Below are 24,727 nucleotides of genomic sequence, written 5' to 3'. Positions count from 1 at the left end.
CTGAACACGGGCCATATCATGATATGTAGTAGGCACGACTCAAAGACATATGTCTCTCATGCCTAATGCTAGTAGATCTTGTAAATGACCTGATTATTTCCGATCCTTTCCAGCACGTCTTTCATGAGTGCCTGGTCAAGTCGCCAGGTTCCACCAGACCTGATACGGTAAATGGGATTTTTCCGCCAACTTATCTTGTCAGGTCTTGTTCTTGAGCACCTGCCATATCTGGCATGATGACATAAGAATAAGAAGCGAATTTTCTTGTACTTCCATTGCATAGCGATCGAACGTAAAAACGTTCAGCGCTAGCCAGTGGACAATATAATGCTTGACTCAGATCAGACAACTGGTGAGTCTCCCTAGGGTGCTTTACGTTCATTGCGGTAGTTTTCTCACATTATACATGGCTTTATGTTTCAATATAACGCAAACCTTTTTATATATGGTGCCATCTACGGCTCACCAGTCTCTGATGCGCCCCTTCTCCAGCAGAAACTCATGACCCACAAGTGCGCAGTGTCAAAATAAAGTAAACCCCGGAGCATAGCAGGAGCACAGGAATTGGACCTTTTTCAGGTTGTTGGGTCTACTTAACGCCGGGTCACGGACTGTCTCGGATGCGAATCGGAGCCATACGGGAACGCGACTAACATAAGAGACCGACTTGCGCCCTCGTACCATGTGTGTATAATACCATATTTCTTACCAATCAAACACTCGGACCTCTTGTCGATTATCTATGTCGAGTATCCTGAGGACTGCCCTTGTTAGTGCTGGTCCTGCCTGCCGCATTGGCATTCTTCACTCTGGGTTGAACCTAGCCCCTAAATTAGGAACTACGTTCGCAACACGAGCGCTCATTCATACTGGTCAACCAAACAACAACTCATTGACAGGGAAACGAATCAATGAAGAATCACCCACAGGAACAGAGGGCTTCCATCTCAGTGAGACCCATTTATCCATTATTGTTTCTTGTTACTGACGCACCGGTAATCCTTTTGCAGAAGACTCGGCTGCATCTAAGCAGGGTCTGACTACTCCTGATGCAGTTAGTACATTGCCACCCACTATCGTCCGAGGCGATTGGGTTCTATTTCATCCTGTATACTCTCAGGAGGAGATCAAAGCAGTCGAGGTACTTCCTCCATTTCCTCCCTGATCACGCTTGGTATTAAATGCGAGCTGGCAGGTTCTCCAAAGGGAAGCGAAAACCATATCGGACAAAATTGCATACCATCTTGTCAGGTTGACAAGGTGAGAGTCAGAGGTTCTTTGTAGTATCGTGCAAGTATTCATGTACATGCCAGATGGGGTTTTGATCTAGTGTCTGGTTACAAACACAAGCCGATCCCCGCTGATAGCAAGATGTCGCTCGAAGAACTCAGGAAGGGCGGATATATCTTGGATGAGAAGGCGTGGTTAAGTGTGAGCATATCCATCATCAAGTGTTATTTCCGTTGTTTCATTACCGTTTAGCGCATCCTTTTCTTGGAGACAGTTGCCGGAGTGCCCGGAATGGTCGCGGCGATGCTCCGCCACCTCACCAGCCTGCGTCTCATGGTCAGCTAAACTTCTTTTCTAACGATCACATTCTTAATTATTTGATAGCGTCGAGACTCTGGTTGGATACATACCTTGCTGGAGGAAGCCGAGAATGAAAGAATGCATCTAATGTGATTGTATTGTGTTTCGTGAAGTTGAACATAGCTGACTAGGCATTATCATGTAGGACCTTTATGACCTTGCGAAGGCCTTCATTGTTTTTCCGAGGCCTGGTTTTAGGGGCGCAGGGCGTGTTTTTTAACTTATTTTGTACGTGGCATCGAATCGGTCGGGATCTCAAACACATTGCTAACTCGCACTACCAGTCTTATCCTACATAATATCGCCCCGCACATGTCACCGATTTGTTGCATACTTAGAGGAAGAAGCCGTTTTAACCTAGTAAGGACAAGCTTCATTTGTATTAGTGCAACAACACTAACCAACTCAGTACTCGTTGTATCCAGGACATCGAATCTGGACGTCTACCTGAATGGAGCAATATGCCTGCTCCGGAGATTGCCAAAGACTATTGGCGTCTAGACCCTAGCGCCAACCTACTTGACGTCATTTACGCTGTGCGGTCTGATGAATCTACGCACCGTTTCGTGAATCACAGTTTTGCCAACCTGAATACCGAGACTGACGTAAACCCTTTCGCCATCCGGGAACCAGACATGCTTATCAAAGGGCGCAAGCTTGGGTACGTAAATTATACAACTTTCATGACTATTTCATCTGACGCCTGAACAGATTCTCGAGGGAGGAAGCCGAACAGTACGTGCAGGAGTCGCATCAAATGCTGGAGCACGGTAAAGCCGACTCGAAATAACCGGCTAGTACAATCTCGGATCTCGGACCAGCCCACGGACCGTCGCATCCGTTTCGTTATACGTTAAACCCCCACTCGATTTAGATACATACATTACATACTGATATAGACACTGAACATTCTGAGAACAATTAGACTACCGAGCTAGCCACTATGATAAACGAAATATATTGGGAGCGAAAATGCAGCCGACAGAACCCCACACGTGCATGAAGGTTTGAAAGTGTACAAGAAGATTTACGTCTACTATCCTTGTTGGTTTGGTTGCAACGAAATAAGGACGCTTAACAGGGTATAAGGTGACCCCTTGTACATAATGTGCGCTCACAAGACAAACCATAAAACCAGGTTAGGGTTTGATGACGTGATGGTTAGCCACTTTCTTTAACCCTGCGCCATTAACACCGTCACGGATGGTCTTGTCTAGCGAGCGCTAGGCCTCAGCCACTCAACACCCACCCCCTTTTGCTCATGGCCTCCTTGCAAGCGCATCAAAGTGAACCACTTTTACGTGATGTCGCATTGATACATCCTGGCGAGTCCCTCGCTAGTTATGATCATTCAAGACGCCGGATTTTCATAGGACCCATGCCAGAGAAAGATGCTTCGAAGGATGCCATCCAAACAGATTTGGATTCGTCTAACAAAAAAGTTACAAATCAAATTCTAAGGTGGCTGCATTCAAGCGACGAAGAAAGTGATGGGGCCGACGATTCGTCCATCTCATTCCTCCAAAACCATGCATACCGCGGTTTCCTTCGCAAAGGTGGGAAAAAGGAAGACTGGGGACAGGAAGCTGAGACGGATGAGCGACAAAATATGTGGAAGCGGTGGCAAGAAAGCGAATGGGGCGGATCCTTGAGACGTCACAAAAAGGACGCTGGCACTACCACGCAACGTTGGGTAGGAGGAAGCTTCGAAATCGGAAATGTTTTAGGTGTAAACATTCTCGACAGCCCCACGATATCGCTTCCACAGGCTGATCAGACTTGTCCCGAAGCTCAAACTGATGTCCCCTCCCCAACCGAGCCCCCTTCTACGGTCGGCTATCAAACGTTTGTCACAGCTAGGACAGGGCTTCCTCCTAGCGCAATTCTTGACTCTCAAGCATCCATATCTCCTCCCCCGAGTCCCGAGCCCTCTTCTAGCGCAGGTCTTTTTACTACTGGCATGGCTCCCGAGCATGGATCCTCCGCTAACGACATTAGTGTTGCACCCCCAGAGGGCTCTCAACGACCTACTATTCTAAAGGGAAAGAAGTCTTCGGCACACACGAATGCAAATAAACGAAAAACATTATTCTTCGTTGGTGGTCATGTAACCACTCCAACAGGCTCGGACTCCCAGCTCGCACCAGTTGGCTTGGACAAGGGGAAGGGGAAGGATACAAGCTTTTATCATGCTAACGAGGGGACTTCCTCAAACTTGCAGCTCTCAACTGATGTCAACGATATCCCCGAATCTCCTGCGGCTGTCCTTGCAAGAAGTGGAAGTGAAGTACATGAAACTAGCGCAGGAGTTGCCTTGGAGACAACCTCACGCGAACAATCACAGATAAAACAGCGGGAAAATACCGTACTCCGAGGTCAGTATCTTGAATTTTGTCATTAGAAGGCGTCCATTGATATACAGTTCAATCTCCATAGACCGAATGCTCGTCAGAGTTAGCTACACAAAATCCGATTCACTTCCTTACCACTTTGATGAAGTCCAGAATCGTGCGACTCCTCATCTTAGATACGAGGATTGGGCTGAATTTCTGGTGGTCTGGCGCGGAGAGCGGATTGAGATCTACGAAGACTATGTGAGCCTATTTTTCCAACCTGCTGAGCTATGATGTGTATCCCATCAGACCTTGCCTGGGAAAGAGCACATCACTGGACATAAACATCTCGCATTCATAATACCCCTCAAATCTCAACGAACACATTTAACCTTTTATTCCTTCACCGACTTCACTTTCTGTATTTCGTGTCCGCGCGCGCCAGTCCGTAACAACCATCCGAAAGCCAAAGCTCTATTTGACCGCGGACGAGAAGGGACTAATGTGTTCATTTTCAAGCCGAAGTGTCGTACAAGGGCTATGGACTGGTGCTGGCAGTTATGGTCAGTACGAAATACTCAGGACACAGCTTTTGATCGAGCAGTCATTACAGGCGACATCTGGGTGGTAAAATACCCGCTTCTATTGAGCTCAGGTGCCCGGCCATCGGTATACGCTTTGATTTGGATGTTCCTGCCTTCGACGAAGTTAGTATTGACAAGGCCTATCACATGTTCAGCCGGAGAAATATTACCGATGCTGTCCGGAAGTCCATGGCTTCATCTTGCGGCTCCCACGAGGTTGCATCTCGTGACTGGAATCATGTAGTAGAACGTAAAATTGCGGCAGGCACAACCCTCCAGTTAGCGTGGAACTTGGGGGCAAAACTTGACTGGGTTTGGAAGGAGGAAGACGTGATGGGCCAGCCTAGACCGTGGGCTGTCCTCTGTGGGTTGGCGATGCAACAGGTGAACATGATGTGAGACTCCTGACATATGATTCAGCTGACGTCCTGCTCAGGGAACCAAACCAGCGCACCTTGAGCTTAGGCTTGGACAACACTATCCGGCTACAATTCACCTACCCGATGGGACAAAGGTACACGAACCTCCATGTATAGAGGGGTATCTCGATCGCATCAAACCCAGCAGTCAAGGTAAACAACATATTTACCTTACTTCGCATGACGGCCACCTTTTTACCCTTTGGCCCTCGAATTCTCACGCTCCTGTCCCTCCGAACGTTCATTTATCTCGTGCCCTATCGTCACACCATAATGAATCACTAGAATACACTCGAGCTTTTCGTGAGGCCGAGGTCACACGAGGGGCATCTCAAATTGCAGCCGCATTTGAAGCTTTTGACCTGCGGAATATTAGGCAGATCCGCAGGGCGACCCATGAAACCACCAATCATGATGCTAGGACCCATGCCACGGCTACTGTAGCTGGTGGATCTGTGGGAAACCAAGATATTTTAACTACTGACGAGGCTGACATCGGTGGAGCCGAGGGTCTTGCGCAGGCTCAGGATAAGAATCGGCTGCGTGTCAGACGCTGCTTCGAAATCGTCATGATATCTGGGCGCGTGATCCGATTCGAAGTAAGAATATTTGGAGTAATTTGGTTCCTTGTTTGATTCTCTTTTTAGGCATATTCTTGCCAAACGGGTCAAGAATGGATCGACCGACTACGCGCACTTGTCGAATACTGGACACAGCGACATCATACTGATGCTCGAGATGAGATGAACATATCTTACTCTACACGCCATCGTCCCCCCGTCACTCCACGTGTTACTAAGCATGCGTGCTGTAATGGGGAGACAATTCCAACAGCACCCGTTGTAGATGCTGAATTTATGCCTGAACTGAGCTCATTGTATCATTGGTGCACGCTGGACAGCTGTAGAAGCTTACTCAAGAGTGGCCGCGCATTCATACGAAAAGGGTTCCGGGGACAGTACAAGTCAGTGATCGCCCGTAATGACAGGTCGCGAACTTACGCCTTTCCATAATGGCAGGCTCGTGCAGTTGTTCCTAGTCGCTGGACGTCTCCTCCAATACCATGTCTCGCGGAATTCATTTCTCCGTCATAAGAGCAAGGAGATCAATCTAATGGATTCTTATGTTTGTTCAGGGTATTTGGCTGCTCTTGCCTTGCAGCCAGGCGAGTATCACCCTGAAACTCCCAGTGCTCCCCGTCGTTACTTTGACGGATTTGAAGCCGATGATCCAGAAGAGGATATGCTCTTTGCTATCTGGTACCGCAAAAGTAGGGACGGAGCTGCGGACAACGTGCCTTCCCTCTCGGCAAAGCACAAGGTTATTGTGTTCAGGATGAGAAGCAGGGTTGAAAGGGATGCATGGTGTTGGGCACTAGGGTGCGAAATCGAGAAGCTCGTTAGGGCAAACAAAGAAAGGGAATCGAAACTGAGAGACGCCGGAGGGCTTGTGGAAATGTCTGTTTTCGAAGACTGAACATCGCACTACAGACTGTATATCGCACTCATATATCATGATGCCGTAGGCCATGCTTGTCAGGAAAACCCTTTCATTAGGATCCCTAATCAGTATAAGCTAAGTAAAGCCAGGCCAAGATTAGTTGCAGAGAAGCTGATTTACTCTATCACTTCATCATCGTCAACGTCACTGTCATCTTCATCCCGCTGAGCCCTTCTTGCAGCAAGTTTGGCCCGTTTTTCGAGACTACTGTCGGCAACCAGCATAGCTATAGTGAGCTTTTGACTGCAGCCTGCGGCAGGGCACGACTTTCCAGAAGGAGGGCCTTTATTTATGTATTCCCGGATAGCATCTCCAGAGAAGGCGTGGCCACAAGTGGAGCTGCAAAAGTTGGGTTAAATAGAACAAGTCCAATATGAATTCACTTACGATTTCAGGGGATTCACCAGCATCGTCAAGGTGATGGGACATTTGAAGTCTTGTGTGACTCCTCCAATCTCTAAATCATCGTCGTCGTCACTTTCATCACCCTCCTCTGAAGACCTTTGTCAGAATCCGTTACACGCAAGATGCAGAAACAATAACCTCGTGGTATAAAGTCATTAATGGGAGGTATGTTCTCGCCAGGATTCTGGACCTCCTATTTGAGAGGGTGAGTTGATGAGGCCAGTGAACCGTATATTAACGGACAACGTACAAAAATGCCTTGCTTGAACTGAACGTATTGATCGTTCAAGCCATACTTCTTCCGAGACGTTCTATCGTTGAATTCATCAATCCTCTTCTTCACCTCTTTTTCATAGAGCTCTACGGCACCCTCCTGTTTGAGGCGTCAATATCCCCAGATTCTCCATCAGGACCCACTCACTACTGGCTCGCCACGCATAAGCTGCTGGTGCATCCAGCTAAGAGCCTTCTCATGTGATTGCATCTCATGGTCGATGTCAATCAATGTTTTCATGATATCATCAACCTCCGACAAAGCCTGAGTGGTCCGGGTGGTCAGAAAGAGCCCATAGTGAATGGTGACCGGTAATAACTCACCTGGTTTGCGTTATCTCCTTCCAAGACGTCTGCAAGCGAAGTAGCCACATCCTTCGCGAGGGCAAATGAACCCTGATGAATCTGCTTCCGGATCATTTCCCAGTCCTGCGCAATGCCCGAGAGCTTCGTGCCTTCCTTCTTGTCTAGGGGCTGGTCATGAAAGTTTTCGATGTCAATGCGATTGTCCTCGTCATCGTCCTCAATAGCAGGGGGATCGTTGTCAGACTCAGGGTCTCCGTGAGCGCGCTTTCGAGCCTTCTTTTCCTTCTTCACCTTGCGCCTCGGCTGTTCTTCCTCGTCGTCTCCACCTTCGACATCATCGTTGTTGCCAGCATGCTGAGACGGATAGTCCTCTTCTATTCTATCTGAAGAAGGTTCCCTGCGAGAACGCGCGCTCTTCCTCCTTGAAGAACTGGCCACCGGCATTCTTCAGCAGTATGTAACTTAGCGCGTTTGTCGCGAGTCCAATTTAGAGTTGAGGGCAGGCGTGTACGCGGTATAGTCCTGATTATGTCAGCTCACTCCAGCTTCTTCTGTAAGTGCCGAAAACAAGTCGAAAATGTTGTCTGCACTGCGAGCCTGGAGTCGAATATCTCAGCCATGTAGGCTAACTCAGCTCTCTGCGACTTCTCTTGCCACAAGGTCTCTTCTCGAATCGCGTCTTTTCAGTTCGTCGCCTTCCTTGTCCATGACACTCAATCAGACGATGCGACGAAAGCGTCCACAAAAAGCTAAAGACCCAAAGTCACCACTACTCGAGGTCTGCCCTCAGAGAAAGGGTGTCTGCTCCCAAATTTTTATAATGAAGCCCAAGAAACCCAACTCGGCGAAGCGGAAAGTCGCGCGTGTCAAGTTGACCACTGGGAAGACTATCATGGCATACATTCAGGGCGAGGGACATAACTTGCAGGAGCATAGTGTGGTAACAGTCCGCGGTGGACGTGCTCAGGACTTGCCTGGTGTCCGGTGAGTTTCTCCTCCGGATATGCATGTCCAATGTGCACCTAAACTTTTTTATCCTAGTTACAAGGTCGTCCGTGGATCTTTAGATTTCGGAGGAGTAGTCAATCGTATGACTGGACGGAGTCGATATGGAGGTGAGAAATAGTGTTTTCTCGGGAGCTCGCTATTGACCTACGCTCCAGCCAAGAAGCCCAAGAAATAGTATAACCCACTAAGCTATTCGGTCTCACTGCTCCGCCAGCGACGGCCTAGATTTCATCAATTTGCACAAGTCGTTATTCTATTGACTGAATATAGAGTTCAGCAGCATAAATCCATGAATGATTACAGTGTTCATGAGTCCGCTTGACGTTTGTTCTGCCGACCTAATCCATAAATTGTTCATAGCTCGTCCGGCTATATGCAACTTTGCAGAAGCAGCGTTACAGATTTAACTTGATGAGTCCAAAATCATGGCCTCCCAGTCAGAAATAGGCTCCCCATCGGGACTTTCACCGACGTCTTCACATTTACCATGGACCTTGCTATCGATCGTCTGCCCCTATCGCGCAAGTTGTTTTGGACTCAATGCGATGAATTACATAAATGGCAGTATGAATGGCAGGAAGTTTGATGTCACTCGTGTGAGTGTCTTGACTCATCAAAATATTGACGTTCGTTTCGGTCGTGCACATTCACACTTGGGGGAATCGTCGTATATTGGTTTTTCTGCCTATGTTGACAATCAGCACGGCTAACTACATAGCATTTGGAGATCTCATGTTTCCTAAGTGGATTTCCTCAAACGTCTTGAACCTGCTTTCAGATGATGGTTAATTTGGCACTTTCTGGCTTGTTCGCAGCAGCAAATGCCGAATTAACCATCGTCTACACTTTCATATTACGTTTCTGATGGCAAGCTCATCATGTGGCTCTGCACAAGCACAAGTGCATCTGCGTTAATGTGTTCATAGTCCTGGAGATAATTGAAGTAGGAGATCTCGTCAAGAATCTACGAAAAAAATATCATACCTCTCGTTCTCAAGTTATGCCTCGGATGCTAAGCAATGTCAATTACAGCGGCGCTTGCTCGAGAAATCGGTTCCTGGCTTCGATACCTACAATTTTTGAGGCACGAAAGGCTCTCTTCGAGCCCATTGCATCCAAAAAGCTGTTGGTCCTTGCCATTTTATCTCGCCGGCAGTTGTGATTTGAGTGCTGCGTCACATATTTCACTCCGCTCGCGGCACGGTATACCTGTCGCGTCTCGTTAGACTCGCGCCGTTTTATCCATAGATCTTCAGTGGGAAGATCGCTGGATACCCGCAGATGCATATGTGGGCGATGAAAATCTGTTGCGCTATTCGATCCTGTGAAAATGCTTGCCAGTGTTTAAACCCTGAAGGATATTAGGGAGATCTGAGCCTTGTTTTGTTAGTTCATGCATTTCCAGATGTCCCTGTACGATACGGACGCACGCCGTATCTGAATGTGGCAAAGAGAGATTAATCACTTTCGAGCGTAATTCCCGAGAGAGCTGAGGTCCTGGAATCCAGCTCGTTGCATTTAACAGTTCGGTATCAGTGGTCAGGCACGGGGACAACAAAATTGTTCACGAGTTTGGGGGTGTGCTTTCCTTCAGTCGTGCTCGACGTTCATGAGGCCACAGTTGTACATGGTCCAGATGCCGTTTCTACTTCTGGAAAGTGCGGCTGATCGAGCAGAGGTCCGCAAGTGTTGACTAGTGGCCCAGGCAGGTTGCATTCCGATAGAAATGACGCTGCTAATGCATAAAAAATTCGCGTCGGGAGTGAGCAACAAAGGACTTGAAACATATCATGGACTCCCCAAGCTGCGGTACTTGGAGTTACATCACTGAAATTCACTCAGCTCGGTATGACAATACTTAAATTACAATTTTAACCAATTCTGATTGGTCACGGTAACGTCATACAATGGAATATAACAGTCTATCAAACATATATAATATTACCACCCCTTGATAATTTTTGCCTCGATGCGACACTTGATATGCCATTATAAAGGTGTATCATATGATAAGCAAACGCCTGTATTTCTACCATTCTTAATCCAAATGATTTCACAGTATCAATTCCTGCAGAAAAAATGACGTTGGATAGTCTCGTTAGATATCTAATATCAGGCAAGTATCAAGCTGGCTGAAGTTTATATCTTATTAGCGATGACGGTCATGATTGCGGTGTCCGCACACAGACTATCACGAGCTATGGCTATTATATGGTAAGCATAGACATGTTCTAAGGTGCAACACCATTTGCCCAAGTCCATCATGGGGGGTAGGAGATATAATGGCATGCAATGAGTTACAGAGGACCTCTCACGCCTACATATATCGTTAGGTCTTGCCACTGGCAGTGCATACTAGTAGTAGCGCCAACTCACTCGTTTGACTCATTGTGTTCTGAGTATTCATCGTTTCAAGTTAGTAACTCACAGGTCGTCCATGGGGTCCATCAATACTCCATTCATGGTCTTTGGATACGGTTCAATGATATTCAAGGTGAGGGCAGCCTGAGAGAGTGCACGAAAGGCCGCCGGCTGCATTGGGTACTACTAGGAAATAAACAGAGGGTACTAGTACGAGTGAGGATAATTATCATCAAAATTTGAATGCAGGCCCCTCATCCTCCGAGTCACTGCCATAATCACTCAAGTCATCTACATCACTGTCGCAATCTTCGCGAGTATCTTCATCTTCGTCTGTGTCTGCGTCGTCCTGGTTGACACCATCCAGGTCTCTATCGCAACCATCTTTGTGCAAGCTTTCATCTCCAAAGTCGACATTGGCATTGGCTTCAGGGTCATCGTCATCCGAGACGTCTCCGTGACTAACATCAGTACTTCCGCTCCCTACTGCGGGATCAGGTTGGACAATATTCAATGAGTCATATTGAACTTGGTGCCCAACACCTATGCCTGCGAAACGGCAAAACATGTCTCTATCGGCGAAACTGCACGAGTTATGGTGAGTGTATGAATATAAAGCGAGACAAGTCTCACATATTGACATAAAATGAAGCCCAGTCGTCGACCTCTCCAGGCAGTCTTGCAGCTGAGGGACCATGTCTGAGAAGGTCGGTCGTGCGATGGTCAGCAAAAGCAGGGATAAGGTGGCATGCCCGGATCACTAGTGATGGATCAAGAAACCCGAAAGCACCAGGTGAGTCGGGAACGAATCCGATCTTTGGGAGGCGGCCTTCTCGGAAGCCCCAACGGTACTGTGGCACCACACCGAGCCATCGCACCCACAAAACCTCCATGAGCTGAGGTGAGCGGTTGTGAGCATTTGGGCCAACATGAAGAACATTGATACAAAATGCACCCAATACCCGTGCATACCAAAAAGGGTGAGCACCCACACTGCTTTCTCTCGACAACATCATCACTGTAGAGCCGTTTCCAGGTCGGAGCGTGTCTTGATCCCTACGGATATCGTATGTCGTATAGTTGATTTGGAAGCGCTTAGGTTGGAAAACACTGTTCAGATTGTTTATAAAGCGCAAGTTATTTCGCTCGACATCCGTGAAGTCTCGTTCGTCGCCGTCATATTCTAAACCCAACAAGCGGGAAAGGATATGGTCTTTAATTTTCGGAATGAAGTCCTGTCAGGTAACATTACTGAACGTGTCAGAACAGTCACAAAAACGTATCTTACGGCGACAGCTGGGTCACCTCGATGCTGTTCAAGATAATGAGCCAAATTGATGATGATACCCGAATAGCTTGATAAACAATGATGAGCTTCCGGTGGTAGTAGGTCCCTGGCATCGCTAGATTCTTGCAGACGTCTGATACGAGTGCGCCTCCTTTCTTGCTTCGCCAACTGCTTCAAAGGATCTTGCTTATTTGTATTGCGGTAGAACATCTTCAAAAGCCTGTGTGCAAGCTCGCCCTGGAAATTCAAAGGATTAAGTCGTTTACTTCCACTGAAGATGGATACATACTATTTGGGTAGTGTACGAGTCAGTGGTTCCAAACATCTTGATAGAGCTTACATAGTCACCAAGCGCGTGTAACTTATAAGTTTGGATATTGAAAGCCTTAGGATGCGCTCCAGATGGCCGTGTTCCTGCGGCTGCCGAGTTGAGATTGGAACTCCTCTGACGAGCAGCAATTTCCGCTGGGAGCTCCATAGTCCGAAACGCTGAGCATGTGAAATCTCGAAATTTTCGAAGCTGCTGTCCCAGACATCTAGTAGCTTGACTAAGTAGATCAAGGGAGTCATCCATGTGGATTCGAAGCTTTGCAAGGGCGTGCCATTCAGCAAGACGAAAGAGGAGAATACGGACAACTCCATTGTGTGAGTCTGGGAATAGACCCTCAAATGCCGGAATCGCACACTGGACAACAATCAGATTATGATAAATTCAAGAACAGCACTGCAGCATAAATCAAACCCGCCTGTAAGATATCCTCGAAATGGCGTGCGGCTCTTTGTTTCATCTCAGATACATTTGAAGGAAAACATCGAATGGCGCCTTTTCCAAATGACGGAATTAAGTGAAAGCTTGATATCGAGGAACTGTTAGCATCAGGTGAGGCTGCCATGCTAATGAATACGTACCGTTCATTCAACAAAGCTACTGATTTGACATCAATGGCATAAAGAAGCCTTATAAGATGCTTGAGGACGGATTTGAAGACTCCGAGCTCAAATTCATGCAGGAGATCGACCACGAGTATGGGAAAAAAATCAAGGCCCAGAGGCCCAAGTCGTTCGTTGAAAGTGTTCTAAGGGCAAAATATACTCAAATCGTTCAAAAGGTCTATAGCTAATTGTGCTTACCAAGGTCGGCACCAATGAGAACGCCTTCAGAAGATTCTCGGCTGCAGCACCTTTGATCGGAGCACCTAGCTTGTATATAGCCTCACGTGCCACAAAAATCTTGTCTCTGAGGTATAAACGCACACTGTTGATGCGTGCCGACATGTCAGCTTTGAGACCGAGCTGATCAAAGCATGATTTCGGCCGAAAACAGCGGGGACACGGGCAAATTCCTTTGTCGCGAATAGCAGCAAGAAGGACTCTATTTGAAGGCTGTCAGTTAGCGTGTGGAAGTTGAGACGATAAATGAGATCACTTTTCTGGGTAATCTGCAGAGTAAGTAAAAATCCTCGGAAAGACTCGTCGAAACACCCCATTGTGGCATTTGATCACGATCCCATTCCTATATGCATCTACAAATTCATCATCTAACAGGATGCGCCAAAGCGCATGAAACAATTCCCGTTTGCAATGGGCGAGAACGTCGCTGATGCTCTTCGTCTTGATAAACTTGTTGATGAAAGCCACAATGGATTCTGGTAGCTAGAGACGAATCGGATTAGGTGATTTTCAGACGGGAAAGATGGATACTCACAGAAGGGATAAACGCGATAGGGTGACAAGCATTGGTAGTCGGACAGGCGTGGGCGTATTTCGATTGATTCCCAAAAAAAAGATAGACTGGCCATGCAGAAGCATCGCCGAACTGCGTCAAGTGCGTTGCATCGGACCAGAACATGAGCCCAGCAATAACCCGCTCCAGTTTACACCCATCACCCCTCTTCTGCTTCTGCAACTCATCGTGGGCCTTGTTCCAGGCATCTGACGTGTAAAGTTCGTCATATAAACGCTGTTCTCGTCCAGTTAGCGGTGACTTCCAGAATCGTTTGAAAGGAGTGAGGTGAAACCAGCGAGATGATGCCTCTGAGAAGGCCGCACGAATAACAGCCACGAGTGGCCGATAATGAAAACCTGGGACAGTAAATAGTTGGCCATTCCCATCCGCGTTTCTCTCCCTGGTCGGCACTAGTATTTCTGCTACCGATTCCTTCCAGTTATCTCTTTGAAAGATACCGGTAGGGTCCAGTGTTGCCTCAGAGGCATCGAAGTGCATCATTTCTGTGTGAGCATTGAAATTATCAGGCACATCGTCGAGACTGAAATCCTTCGCCTTTAATACTTCGCGAACGAGACGGGTAACTTGGGTTTCAGACGTTAGACCACTATTACTGGTCATCTTCCAAGACATCAAGCGCCAGATACTCATATTTTTCCATGGCCAAGGTGGTGACTGCGATAGAGGTGGGCTCTGAGAATGATTAGCTTGCTCCTCGAGGGAAGGGGAATCAGATGTGATATTGGACAGCTGGTCGACGGAGACAATAGAGTCTGGGTCATATGATGGTCGGTGGCGATACTCCCATCCAATCCCAAATTTATTGAGAGATGTGCGAAAAGAATCGAACACATAAAGAACCACCCGGCGCACGACAGTTGTCGAAGCTGGTTCTGGAATGGCAGGTGGGGGAGCTGGAAGCTCATCCCTGAATCGTAAAGGCCGTCGATGTGTTCGAGATGGACGGCCAGTTCCACTTTCTGGCTGCTCTTCTTGCAGGGCGTCAAATGCGGAGGTGCTAGATGAGGCCACTGCCGGACCATTGATGCTGGGTGGAGACGCAGGAATATTGGAGGAATCGGATGTCACCGTGTTCATGGGTGGAGAGTCCGAGACAGAAGTTGGCTAATATTCAAATGAGTGGAGATCAGGGTATGGTATAACTGGCAGCGAATACACTCACTATTTGGGCGCTAAGTTTCATTTTCTTTGTAGCAGGAGCTTCCAAGTCTTGCAGGGATGCAGAGATGCGTTTGAAGTGTTGTGATTGCAGACTCAGCTGCTTCTGCCAGTGCTTGCAGGTCTGACGGTGACGGGTCAAGTTTCTAGGCGCTGAGAATGATCCGCTGCATTCCCCTCCACATTTGAGGTGCATGCTAATGAAAGTAACGAGTATAAGAAAAGCCGTTAGATCCTTGAGAATATAAACAAGTTTCATGACCTCTTCATATGCACCATAGATTTGACAGAGCGGTAGAACGTCAAGTGCGACCCGGAAAGGCCTGTAGTATTAGGTAGTGTTATGCTCGTGGGACTCCTGACACATCACAAAAAGCGGCTGAACATGTTCCGAATCTCAGCGTGATGTCATCAACACCTTGACGCGACATTTGACAATGAGTATGATACATACAATACATACTAGATAATGTCGCACAAATATTGTGCCTGAGTCAGAGGAACATACATTGACAAACAGACCAAGCAGACTCCTCAAGTTCTAACAGCGATTAACGTCCTGCAACTAATCATCCGCCAGGCACCGAATCTGTATGTTTCGCTTTTATTAGCAATGTTCATTGTTTTCTGGAAAATATTCGAACATCACGCGTGTATTTTTTACCAAAGACGCCGGGATACAGACCCTGGGTGGAGTTTTGGAATTGTGGCGCGGATACTTCCAACAAGCTCAGGATACACCAAGATACAATAGTATAGGAGTTTCGCCCTACTGGGAGTGAACAGATATATGATCACGTGGCCTTGTGAAGCTTACACTATGAACGTTAATAAACCTTCTACATACCATTTTGATTGCTGTCTCGTTAGCATTATTTTTCATGCTTTTAGTAGAGTAGTGAATATATAATTGAATTTATAGTGAATACACTTACTTTAGTTGCTTTGACTTCTCGTGTCTAAGAGCACGTCCCGTTTTGGACGAAAGTATATCTCCGGCATTTTCCGGAACGGCGCTACATGACACATCTTGATGTGTCATGTACTACGTGCCGTTCCGGAAAATGCCAGAGATATACTTTCGTCCAAAACGGGACGTGCTCTTAGACACGAGAAGTCAAAGCAACTAAAGTAAGCGTATTCACTATAAATTCAATTATATATTCACTACTCTACTAAAAGCATGAACAATAACGCTAACGATAATGGAGGACAAAATGGGAACCGCGATCACCAGGTACGCCGAACATTTTCTAATAATTATTGCTCACCGACTCTCGACAGATTCCTGAACGCGATTTACAAATCATACCAAGGCCTCGGAACGTGCAGTTCACGCTGACGGAAGGACAACACGTGAGTAACGACTCGTTCAAAAAGCAAAATTTTAACATTTTCGAAGGAACTTATGTACGTTACATGGGCCGGCGCGCGACTCCGTGTGCGCCAACAGCTCTATCACCCGGACTTGCCAATTCAGCCCCATCCTCAGCCTCCGCACTGGTCAGAAGAAATGTGCGCGATGCTGGTGCTCTGGGTTGCTAGGGAGCGCCGAATTTTTGAGATGGAGATGCGAGAATTAGAATATCTTCTGGGACTTAGAGGTGCACGTTAGCGCTGCCAGGTAAGCCGGTTCAAAACATAAAATTCCGAACGGACTTACGAGTATTTTAGACCATATGCATGAAGAGGGAAGTTCTAAGAGGCTGGGGATGAGTTAAGCGGCTGCGCACATCGGACGAATGTACAATACACAATGTAACACCTACTCCACTCAACATATTCGGAATTTTGGCTGCTGAAGCGAAAAAAACCTTAATGTGGTCGACAGATTCCGAGGATTCCAGTGTATCAGTGGACGACATGCGAGAATGGGACAGTAAAATTTGATGATCAGAGGTATTGGGGAGGAGTCGAGACAGACATCAGAAGCCGTTTCCAGCGGACTTGCATCATTGAATGGTGTTACATTCACAACACCTAGCTTGGACTGAGGAGAAGTCTCCAGTTGGCCCTGAATAACATCCCGAATGTCGCCTACAGCACCGGGCTTCAGCCTGGCAATATCTTGGGAAAGGTCGAGCGATATGTCTGGACCAATGAGTCATGTAGCTGCCATTGTTGAGCGTGATCCAGGTGCACCCGTTGATTGTGCTCAAGCTCGAATGAATTTTCATGAGCCTGATTCGCGTGCAAAGTACAAATTGTGTCAGTGCAATAACACGCTACAAAGAAATTTACTCACTAGTTGATTAACGAGCTGATGTGCGACCGATGATTGCTGAATAAAAATTTGGGGTACGTTGCAGTATAAGAATAATCGAAGATGTGATGGAGATGGAGTATACGATACAGGTGATGCGCACCGTTGACGTTGTGCTGAATAGAATGCCAGAAGACAAGCAGTAAAGACCTAAAGAGAAAGCACAAGATAAGTATAAAAAGTGAGACAAAATAAAACTAGGGATAAAGAGGTCGCGAGGACTGGGGTCGCGTGTTGAAGATAAAACCAGAGGTAAAAAGAAGAGCACGAACCCAATCAGAGAGCAAATATCGCCATAGTATCAGCACTGTACAACAAATACTCGGAGAGAGGTTGATTTCAGCTCAATGCAAAGCATAAGATAAACGCGAGGGTTTATAAAAAAAAAGCTGCAAGGCTATCACGTTGCCCTCAGGGCATGCTTAAAAAGCTCCCGTGATCACTGTTATTGCACTGAGTACATGCCATTCTGAGAACGGGCAACTCACCAGTGAACATCTTGAACGACTCAAGGCTTGAAATTTGAAACGCGGCACTTCTGAAAAGTGCGTGACTAGCTTACACATTACCAGCGCCGCAAAACTCCGAATTCAAAGATTTCATCTGTTATGGCAAACTTTGTTTATGTAAGCCGGCCGTGTTGTAACATCGAGGCTGCGGCGGTGCATTGCTGGCCAGGGACGAGCACTTGGTCTTGGCTAACTCTGACCCAACAAGAAGCTTGCTGCCAGAATTGATGATTGTGATGAACCTAGTCTATTGGCAGCACTGCTCAGTAACCATCAAGGTCGATACTGCTTCAAGTAAGTTGTTATTACACTAGTATGAAGAATCAATACAACAATTCACATCCCATGGTTTTCAATAGCGTTACAGATTTCAAGAATAACTCCGTTTTGCCTGCCGATGACCGTTTCAATCCTACTCACAGCTTCACGCAATCCCACAACTTCCTGCATGACCTTGGCTAGTGCCGATCTTCCAATCTTCCTGCGTTTCACAGGTGGCTGACGCTCAACAACAGGTACTGATGTTGCCCTCATGCTAGTCATGTCCTGGCCAAAGTTACGTGGAATCTGCGTGTGGTGAGTGTGTCAGTCGAAAAATTGAGCTGGGCGTACTCACAACATCATCATGATCGTCAGACCTCTTTCGCTTTGAACGACGTGCATCAGCATTATAGTGATCGCCATCTTGAGCTTCCAACTGCTGAAATTAGCTGTTAGTACAATCGCCACCTATAATCCAGACACATACTGGCTTTGGTTGTTCCGCTCCAAAGTCATCTGCAAGCTGAAATGCCTGCTCATTGTCTGGAGGTGAAGGTGAAGATTTGATCCTTTTAAGTAGACTTATAACATGCTTATAGCATCCACAGGAATATGCAGGGGCGCTTTGGCCACCGCCAGACCCAAGGCATCCAAAATGACTTTCTGGAGTAGACCTCCTGGAGCTCTCAAACTCAAGGTTAGCATACCCCGATAAGATTGCATCCTGAGCATCATTGAAGTCAGAAGGGCGAGAGTCATTGGTACGAGTGTCACTGTCAGACGACATGTTTCTTGCTTACTCTGTCGAGTGTAAGGGTTTTTAAAACATTTTATTGTGCTACGATTCTAACTGCATTTGGTGCAGTGGCAACTTGTCCGAATCTATGCTCTCCGACGCAAGGCAGAACAACCCAATGGAAATCGACTTCCTAAACGGTTGCTCGGTCAGGCTAGGGGAACAATATAATATTCCTATACTAGCTAATACCCTTGTTCAATTAGTCAAGATGCAGTGCTCCGTACCCATCGATCAGACGTTTTGAATTTTCTGGAGTATCTTGAGTGAGTGTGATGTACTAGGCGTTTTCTGACAGTGCTCATCAGCAACGTAAAGTCTCATATTCGGCACCGCATCGATCGATGCAGACATCTAGGACAATCATTCAGGGTAAATGCATACACTCCTAGTTAGACGTCAACAAGTTCCGCGTCTTGAACTTTTCTGGCACGCGGAGAAGTCGCAGTCCAGGGTTGTTCTATGTAATTTCATAACTCCTTACAGGACAGTCCGAAAATGCTTGGCAGCCCCGAGCTCCTCATCAATTGTAACATGATCCGGCTGGTACAACCCAACGTTAAACTTATGCCGGTGAGTGAAACGAAATTACCTCTGAGTCAGATCTAGCATTGATATGTTTAGCCTAAACGTGGAACTACCATTACTGGGTCACAATGTCGCAGACAACTCGTTTGACGGCCTAGGAAGTCTCTCTGATCAACGAATCTGTATTTTCTCTCAAGACTGCTCGATTAATGTGCACCCATTACTATAACATTGACGAGGCTTTGTTATATTAGTACTATTGAAGAAACGCAAATAGATTTCTAGGCTACGATTTGCCCGGATTGCAGTAATAGTACCAGCCAGTGCTAAATATGATAAGTGCCAAATGCCACGGACGCTACTGTGCCTAGCCCAGGCTACCTCCATGGACTCCATATCCTGCTTTGCGCGGTCCGGTATAACTCCCACATTCGAATCACTAGTTTCGAAGAGTTGTGACGCTCGTCGACAGGGAGGAATCAGCCGGAAGTCAGTGAAGGGCGGTGTATAGTATGTAGGCGATGCGATGTTGAGAGCATGATTTGTTGAGTGAGATGAAATGCAGCAGACGTAGAGTTTGATGCTGCTGTGCTCCCTCTTGGTCTTGAAGAGATAAAAAGGCGCGCTATGAAGCCAAGTCACTGAAGGCGATTGAATGTAGACGGACAATACTGACCACTTTGGAATGTATAAGATTGCCTTGAACTCGAGCTGACCCTCAACAGAGAAGTGCTTGACGGCGAGGTGCTCCTCCCAATCGTTGGTCAGCGATTTGTAGAAGGTAACGTACTCCTCGGAATTTGTCTCCTGAGGATTACGCATCCAGATGGACGTTGAGCTCCTCGTTGGTGATCTCGATTCTCGATCTCCTTGACGTTGGTAGATAGAGCCTGAGACTAACAAAAACTGCCGGTAGTCATTTTGCCTGGGGCTAACCACCAAACCAGGCCGAGATAGAGACCGAGGATGAATGGGTGCTAAGAGTCTGGAAAAAAGCATGCGGATGAACTTGGATCACCTTTGCCATCTTTTTCAAAATGTAGATGTAAATATAGATTAGTAAATATTGAAGCGACTTGGATTGCGCTGCACCGCCACACCAGCAGTTCAACTTTGTTCACTGGCATGCCAGTACCAACGCTTCCCCTCGAACTTGAGAGAGAGATCATCACTCTCGCTATTGATTGCATGCAGCAAGCTTACTCGCTGTTATTCGTCTCGCGAAGGGTGTGTTACTGGTGAGCAATTCCGAAGGTACAGGCAGAGCACAATGATACTGAGCACTGCTGCGGCAGGGCCGAAACGCTGCTTTATCGAAAAATTGTTCTATCAAATGAAAGCATTGCTATCTGCTTTCTTTCATCACTTTATATTCGGTCCCAGCACCGTGATTTCGCTCGAGGGACCGTGAAATCATTATGTATCGAGGGTGATGTACGTCTGAGTACAGCCGCAAAGATACTTTCCCTGTGCAGTGGTACTACCAATCTCTCATTATGGATTGCGCCATCGGACATCAAGAACGGAACAACAAATCCTCTACTGCAGCCCTTAAGTGACCTCCCACTAATATCATTATCACTTAGTATATCCCTCATTTTCCGTTACACCCAGTTGGTCTGCCTTTCCTCTTTCAAGATCTTCAGTACAGTGACACATCTTGAAATTCTCAACGGCTGGGTGCTATGGAGCTCTACAGTTGGTCTGGAGTACCTCCATAGACTGACGCACTTGTGTCTACATATCCATACACGAAGGACTAAGCCAAAATTGGTGGCGTCCCTTCTCACTCTGCCACACCTCCAAGTAGTTGTGTTCCGTATCTCAGAAGATATCAACACAGTCCAAACATTCCTGGAATCTAACTCCCTCAGCGACTCTCGCATCGTGCTGGCATCTCAAGTTCCCACTACCTGGGGTGAATTTGGAGGTGGCGATATGTCTCTCTGGAAGGGTGCTGATCAAGTGGTAGATTGGAGGCGCAACAGTACCAAAGGCATGTCTTTCTATCCCGAAAGCACACTATGACCGGCTAATGCCTTTGATAGGAGGGCCTTTTAGTGTACCGTCATCCGACATCATGCATCGCTGAGCAGCTTCCAGTCAGTTTGTACCGTGATATACTTTGTGGCTATACAGATAATCATCTTCGATCGGAGCGATATACAGACTTTGATGTGCTACCTCAGAGTAGGGGACGTGTTTATTCCTTTCCACAAGTATTTATGTACATCTTCTGGCCAAAATCTTATGCGTCATACTGAGAGTGGCGGGTCAGAGACATACGAGGTCAAGATATTGCGTCATTCACCGCCAACACCCCCACTCGGCCAGCAGACCTATCAACCACCCCAAAATTACGTCGGCAAGTGTCAACAGCAAGGAGAGGCGAACGCGCAACATCGAGACCGCAATTCCGACTTCATTATGCTCCAAGTCTGGTATTATTAATCGTATGTAACATTACAGCTCGAGACTTATACATGATGCTAAACTACACCTACTAGTACAAACTATGAATCGATCTGTGTCAGGGGGACTTCAAAGATTACCGAAGAATCGTGAGTACTACAGCTCGAGGTTTCTTAATGTGAATGGTGCTAAACCACACCTCATAGTAAACAGTACGCCCTGCGGATTGTGTCAAGGATTTGGGTATGTGTGCTCTCCTGTCTCTCGGCAAAGGCGTCTATTCCAGCATGTACTAGATGTACTGCGGCAGATAGGGCTGCTAGAAATGAAGGTGTTTACCTTCTACTAGACGGGTATTGAACAACGTTGCATTCTTACCTAGTATCATTTCCAGCTGCCTTCCACATTACGGCCCAGAGCTAGCGCTCTGGTGTGAATTGCCGGCTTCGTCGAGATAACTGACAACGTGGACGAAGAAGTCCATGACCATAAGGGGACAGAGGCCGTGAAAAACGGTAAGGCATTCAGGTGAGATGATCTCTATATCATCCACCGTCCTGACTCCCAGTGAAGTCAGTGGACGCGAAAACTTTTCAGTCCACCCGCGTCGTGACTCTGCCTTATCGAGTTTGGCCAGAAAATCGTTGATGGAAGGATAGAAGACGCGGGGGTCAGTTTCAAGCTCCAAGTTGGTAAGTATGGACGACATGGAGTTCGATTCTATTTGATTCGATGATATTCTGACACCTGTTGTAAAGGCTTTCAAATCCGGTTTGCCCGCCAGCGCATAATAGCAAGCAAATATCTGGACGTAATTTTATTTTAGAGTCTCCATTTCATCCAGGTAAGTATCCTCTGGTTTGGTGTCTCTACTTTGATTGGTTTAGCGTCCCCGTCCTTCCATTTTATCCAATAAATTGTTTTTTCTTGTTCCACCCGTACTTGTATTCAAGTTGACCGCAACATTTTATGTAATCACCGTCAGTTGACGCACATTGACTTAGTTAGACTGCAGTTTGATCTAATTGCATCGATCGACAGAATCACCCTGGAGCAAACTCTACTACTAATCAGTCAATTGTGTCACCATTCAATACGTACACAATGCACTGTCCATGGAGATATGAAGAATGTACGGAGCCGAAATTCAAAAGGTGTCAGATCTTTGGAAACGCAGCTAGTACCATGACGTTGTGTGGGGATCATTGGTACCGTTAGCTTTTCGAGGTCCGCGCTTCATTTCCGTCATGTTTCTTCAGCTAAATTGACTGCCATGCCCACTTCCAAGTCCCCACTCAACATTCTTATCCATGCGCAATGGCGTCCTTATCACCATCTCAATCTGAATCAGACAATTATGATATTCATCCTCTAGTCGCTCTTAAAAGACGAATAGCTGCACTTGAGGAAGAAAATGCAGACCTCCGAGTCCATCGGCTCACTGTGAAGAAATGGTATGTCTGGTATTCGAAAATGCGGTACAACAAATTGATAATGCGATCAAAACAGTGAATCAAATGTATATTATGGTCGATCCATTCGAAGGCTCGTGTGCCTAACCGAGCGCGTTGAGGATCTAGTAGCAGAATTCGATAGGCGCATTGGACTGGGCGCTGCTAACGAATCTGACGCTGACATAATGGACTCAGATAACCCAGAGTAAGTGTGTTTTTCCGAATCTTACTTGGTTGACTCTCAGGTCGTGTTTCCAGAGAGAACAGACGGTATCGCTCCTTCAAGAAACTTATGATATGGTGTCCCTCGGTTTGTAAGTTGCTACGGTCATCTGCCGAGCATGAAACCCTTGCTTTTGCATATAATAAGGTGAGATTCCCCAGAACAAATCACCGACGAATCATTACTGTATCTCGCATCCAGCTGAATGAAAGCTCTGATGGGGCCAGAGGAGACGACTCTGCTGGTCTCAAGCGTGCTGTCGCTGATTGGCTAATGGAATGTACCCCCACGCCAAATCCCCCCATTCACAAGCAAAGCAAATCTGGTCAGGGTTTTTACCACGACATGACGGGCAGACTCCTGTGCCCAGTTGATTATAACTGGAGCGATCCCATGTGAGGGCTCTTTTATGAGCACTGTACCACAGCTAACTTATACCTTCAAAGTGTTCGAGCATCCATTCGAGACTACCATCCCGATTTTCGTATCACCGCTTGCTCCTGGCCTTCGTTCCTGTACAAGGATGGACATTACGACCCCCAGAACCCTGCAAAGGATCTGTTTAAAGGCGAGCTACTCGTAAAGGTGAGATTAACATGTGTGACAGAAGTTCTACTGAATGCTGTCTGCAGGCATTTAAACGCGTATTCACCTCTCCGAGTTCCACAGACGAGGAACAAGCTGTTGACTCGGTGGCTCGTTCCGCACTCGGGAGGAACAGTGGTGAGCGTCGCACTCGGCGTGACGTTTCGACACTACTCAATATGCGATCTATCCAACCTCGAGCTATAGCTTACATATCTGTTCAGGTTCAGACTATTCAACTCAAAGTATCTGCATGTTTTGCTGATTAGAGGGCTTAGCTAAGATTTGCGTTGTCAAGCTCGGGATCTTGGCGCGTCGTTGATGACGAATTCAACAATCAAGAATTTTACGACAACATAGTCGACTATCTTGAACTTCCTCCAACACCCGAAGCAGCGAAAGAAGTGGATGATATCTTACTTTGGTGGAATCGGTGAGTAGCCTTGGCGTCTTTACTCTACCCTCCACTGATGCATTGGTACATTGAAATTTCATTTTCTAGAAAAGTTTTTGGTCGAAAACATGTTTCTGACTATCGCCCGCAGCAGGCAAACCACATGTCAGTTGCCATGACTTTGGCCAAACGATGTTGCCCGTAGTTTAGTTTAGTTTAGTTGGAACCTACTAGTACTTAACTGGGAGTTGCATGTATAAAACTTTATATTAGCTATGTTGTATAATCAACAATTGTATTTTCTGGCCGCAACACTATGCATTCAATTGC

General features: G+C 46.8%; 8 protein-coding genes across 8 annotated transcripts; 6 read left to right on the top strand and 2 right to left on the bottom strand.

Annotated features, from left to right (window-relative positions):
* The first annotated feature begins 690 nt into the window (after positions 1-690).
* HD556DRAFT_1418310 (AOX, alternative oxidase mitochondrial precursor) lies at positions 691-2,588 on the top strand. The gene is made up of 10 exons (XM_041304413.1): positions 691-950; positions 1,011-1,141; positions 1,196-1,260; positions 1,314-1,431; positions 1,483-1,566; positions 1,615-1,679; positions 1,736-1,818; positions 1,875-1,950; positions 2,000-2,251; positions 2,302-2,588. The coding sequence occupies exons 1-10, from the start codon at positions 743-745 to the stop codon at positions 2,378-2,380; spliced, it is 1,161 nt and encodes a 386-aa protein (XP_041153457.1). The 5' UTR covers positions 691-742; the 3' UTR covers positions 2,381-2,588.
* Positions 2,589-2,647: 59 nt separating this feature from the next.
* Positions 2,648-6,470, top strand: HD556DRAFT_1418308 (uncharacterized protein). The gene is made up of 7 exons (XM_041304412.1): positions 2,648-3,965; positions 4,027-4,184; positions 4,233-4,486; positions 4,537-4,891; positions 4,944-5,525; positions 5,574-5,890; positions 5,946-6,470. Exons 1-7 carry the CDS (start codon positions 2,852-2,854, stop codon positions 6,400-6,402), a joined length of 3,237 nt encoding a protein of 1,078 aa, XP_041153456.1. The 5' UTR covers positions 2,648-2,851; the 3' UTR covers positions 6,403-6,470.
* Positions 6,471-7,938, bottom strand: HD556DRAFT_1418304 (uncharacterized protein). The gene is made up of 6 exons (XM_041304411.1): positions 7,429-7,938; positions 7,253-7,369; positions 7,082-7,204; positions 6,970-7,024; positions 6,814-6,919; positions 6,471-6,765 (listed from the first exon to the last, which is right to left on the bottom strand). Exons 1-6 carry the CDS (start codon positions 7,852-7,854, stop codon positions 6,543-6,545), a joined length of 1,050 nt encoding a protein of 349 aa, XP_041153455.1. The 5' UTR covers positions 7,855-7,938; the 3' UTR covers positions 6,471-6,542.
* A 178-nt stretch (positions 7,939-8,116) lies between these two features.
* On the top strand, positions 8,117-8,593 carry HD556DRAFT_1450174 (uncharacterized protein; the record flags this gene model as incomplete). Its single annotated transcript, XM_041307723.1, has 3 exons — positions 8,117-8,394; positions 8,452-8,525; positions 8,574-8,593. 3 exons carry the CDS (start codon positions 8,117-8,119, stop codon positions 8,591-8,593), a joined length of 372 nt encoding a protein of 123 aa, XP_041153454.1.
* A 7,412-nt stretch (positions 8,594-16,005) lies between these two features.
* HD556DRAFT_1313843 (uncharacterized protein) lies at positions 16,006-16,587 on the top strand (the record flags this gene model as incomplete). The annotated part of the gene is made up of 4 exons (XM_041300853.1): positions 16,006-16,103; positions 16,155-16,209; positions 16,257-16,328; positions 16,375-16,587. The coding sequence occupies 4 exons, from the start codon at positions 16,006-16,008 to the stop codon at positions 16,585-16,587; spliced, it is 438 nt and encodes a 145-aa protein (XP_041153453.1).
* Positions 16,588-18,080: 1,493 nt separating this feature from the next.
* On the bottom strand, positions 18,081-18,792 carry HD556DRAFT_1450171 (uncharacterized protein; the record flags this gene model as incomplete). Its single annotated transcript, XM_041307722.1, has 3 exons — positions 18,081-18,311; positions 18,361-18,444; positions 18,493-18,792. 3 exons carry the CDS (start codon positions 18,790-18,792, stop codon positions 18,081-18,083), a joined length of 615 nt encoding a protein of 204 aa, XP_041153452.1.
* A 1,830-nt stretch (positions 18,793-20,622) lies between these two features.
* Positions 20,623-21,357, top strand: HD556DRAFT_1248936 (uncharacterized protein; the record flags this gene model as incomplete). The annotated part of the gene is made up of 1 exon (XM_041298805.1): positions 20,623-21,357. A coding segment is annotated over one exon (735 nt), but the record flags the coding sequence as incomplete, so codon positions are not given.
* Positions 21,358-23,058: 1,701 nt separating this feature from the next.
* On the top strand, positions 23,059-24,602 carry HD556DRAFT_1450170 (uncharacterized protein; the record flags this gene model as incomplete). Its single annotated transcript, XM_041307721.1, has 8 exons — positions 23,059-23,195; positions 23,251-23,400; positions 23,454-23,565; positions 23,620-23,813; positions 23,865-24,003; positions 24,051-24,227; positions 24,282-24,436; positions 24,506-24,602. 8 exons carry the CDS (start codon positions 23,059-23,061, stop codon positions 24,600-24,602), a joined length of 1,161 nt encoding a protein of 386 aa, XP_041153450.1.
* Between the last annotated feature and the right edge of the window lie 125 nt (positions 24,603-24,727).

This window comes from Suillus plorans (genome assembly GCF_016647745.1).
Source record: "Suillus plorans strain S12 chromosome Unknown HD556scaffold_100, whole genome shotgun sequence".
Taxonomy (NCBI): Eukaryota; Fungi; Basidiomycota; class Agaricomycetes; order Boletales; family Suillaceae; genus Suillus; species Suillus plorans.
The sequence above is the reverse complement of the archived record's forward strand: the minus strand, read 5'-3'. Positions and strand labels throughout refer to the sequence as shown.

Bases quoted from the DNA above. Each gene is read 5' to 3' on its own strand.
- HD556DRAFT_1418308 (XM_041304412.1), top strand. From the start codon at position 2,852: ATGGCCTCCTTGCAAGCGCATCAAAGTGAACCACTTTTACGTGATGTC. The intron at 3,966-4,026 runs GTCAGTATCTTG...CAATCTCCATAG, and splicing joins GGAAAATACCGTACTCCGAG to ACCGAATGCTCGTCAGAGTT. The intron at 5,891-5,945 runs GTCAGTGATCGC...CCATAATGGCAG, and splicing joins GGGTTCCGGGGACAGTACAA to GCTCGTGCAGTTGTTCCTAG.
- HD556DRAFT_1418304 (XM_041304411.1), bottom strand. From the start codon at position 7,854: ATGCCGGTGGCCAGTTCTTCAAGGAGGAAGAGCGCGCGTTCTCGCAGG. The intron at 7,025-7,081 runs GTACGTTGTCCG...CCTCTCAAATAG, and splicing joins AGTTCAAGCAAGGCATTTTT to GAGGTCCAGAATCCTGGCGA. The intron at 6,766-6,813 runs GTAAGTGAATTC...CAACTTTTGCAG, and splicing joins CTGGTGAATCCCCTGAAATC to CTCCACTTGTGGCCACGCCT.
- HD556DRAFT_1418310 (XM_041304413.1), top strand. From the start codon at position 743: ATGTCGAGTATCCTGAGGACTGCCCTTGTTAGTGCTGGTCCTGCCTGC. The intron at 1,261-1,313 runs GTGAGAGTCAGA...TGTACATGCCAG, and splicing joins CATCTTGTCAGGTTGACAAG to ATGGGGTTTTGATCTAGTGT. The intron at 1,951-1,999 runs GTAAGGACAAGC...TAACCAACTCAG, and splicing joins GAAGAAGCCGTTTTAACCTA to TACTCGTTGTATCCAGGACA.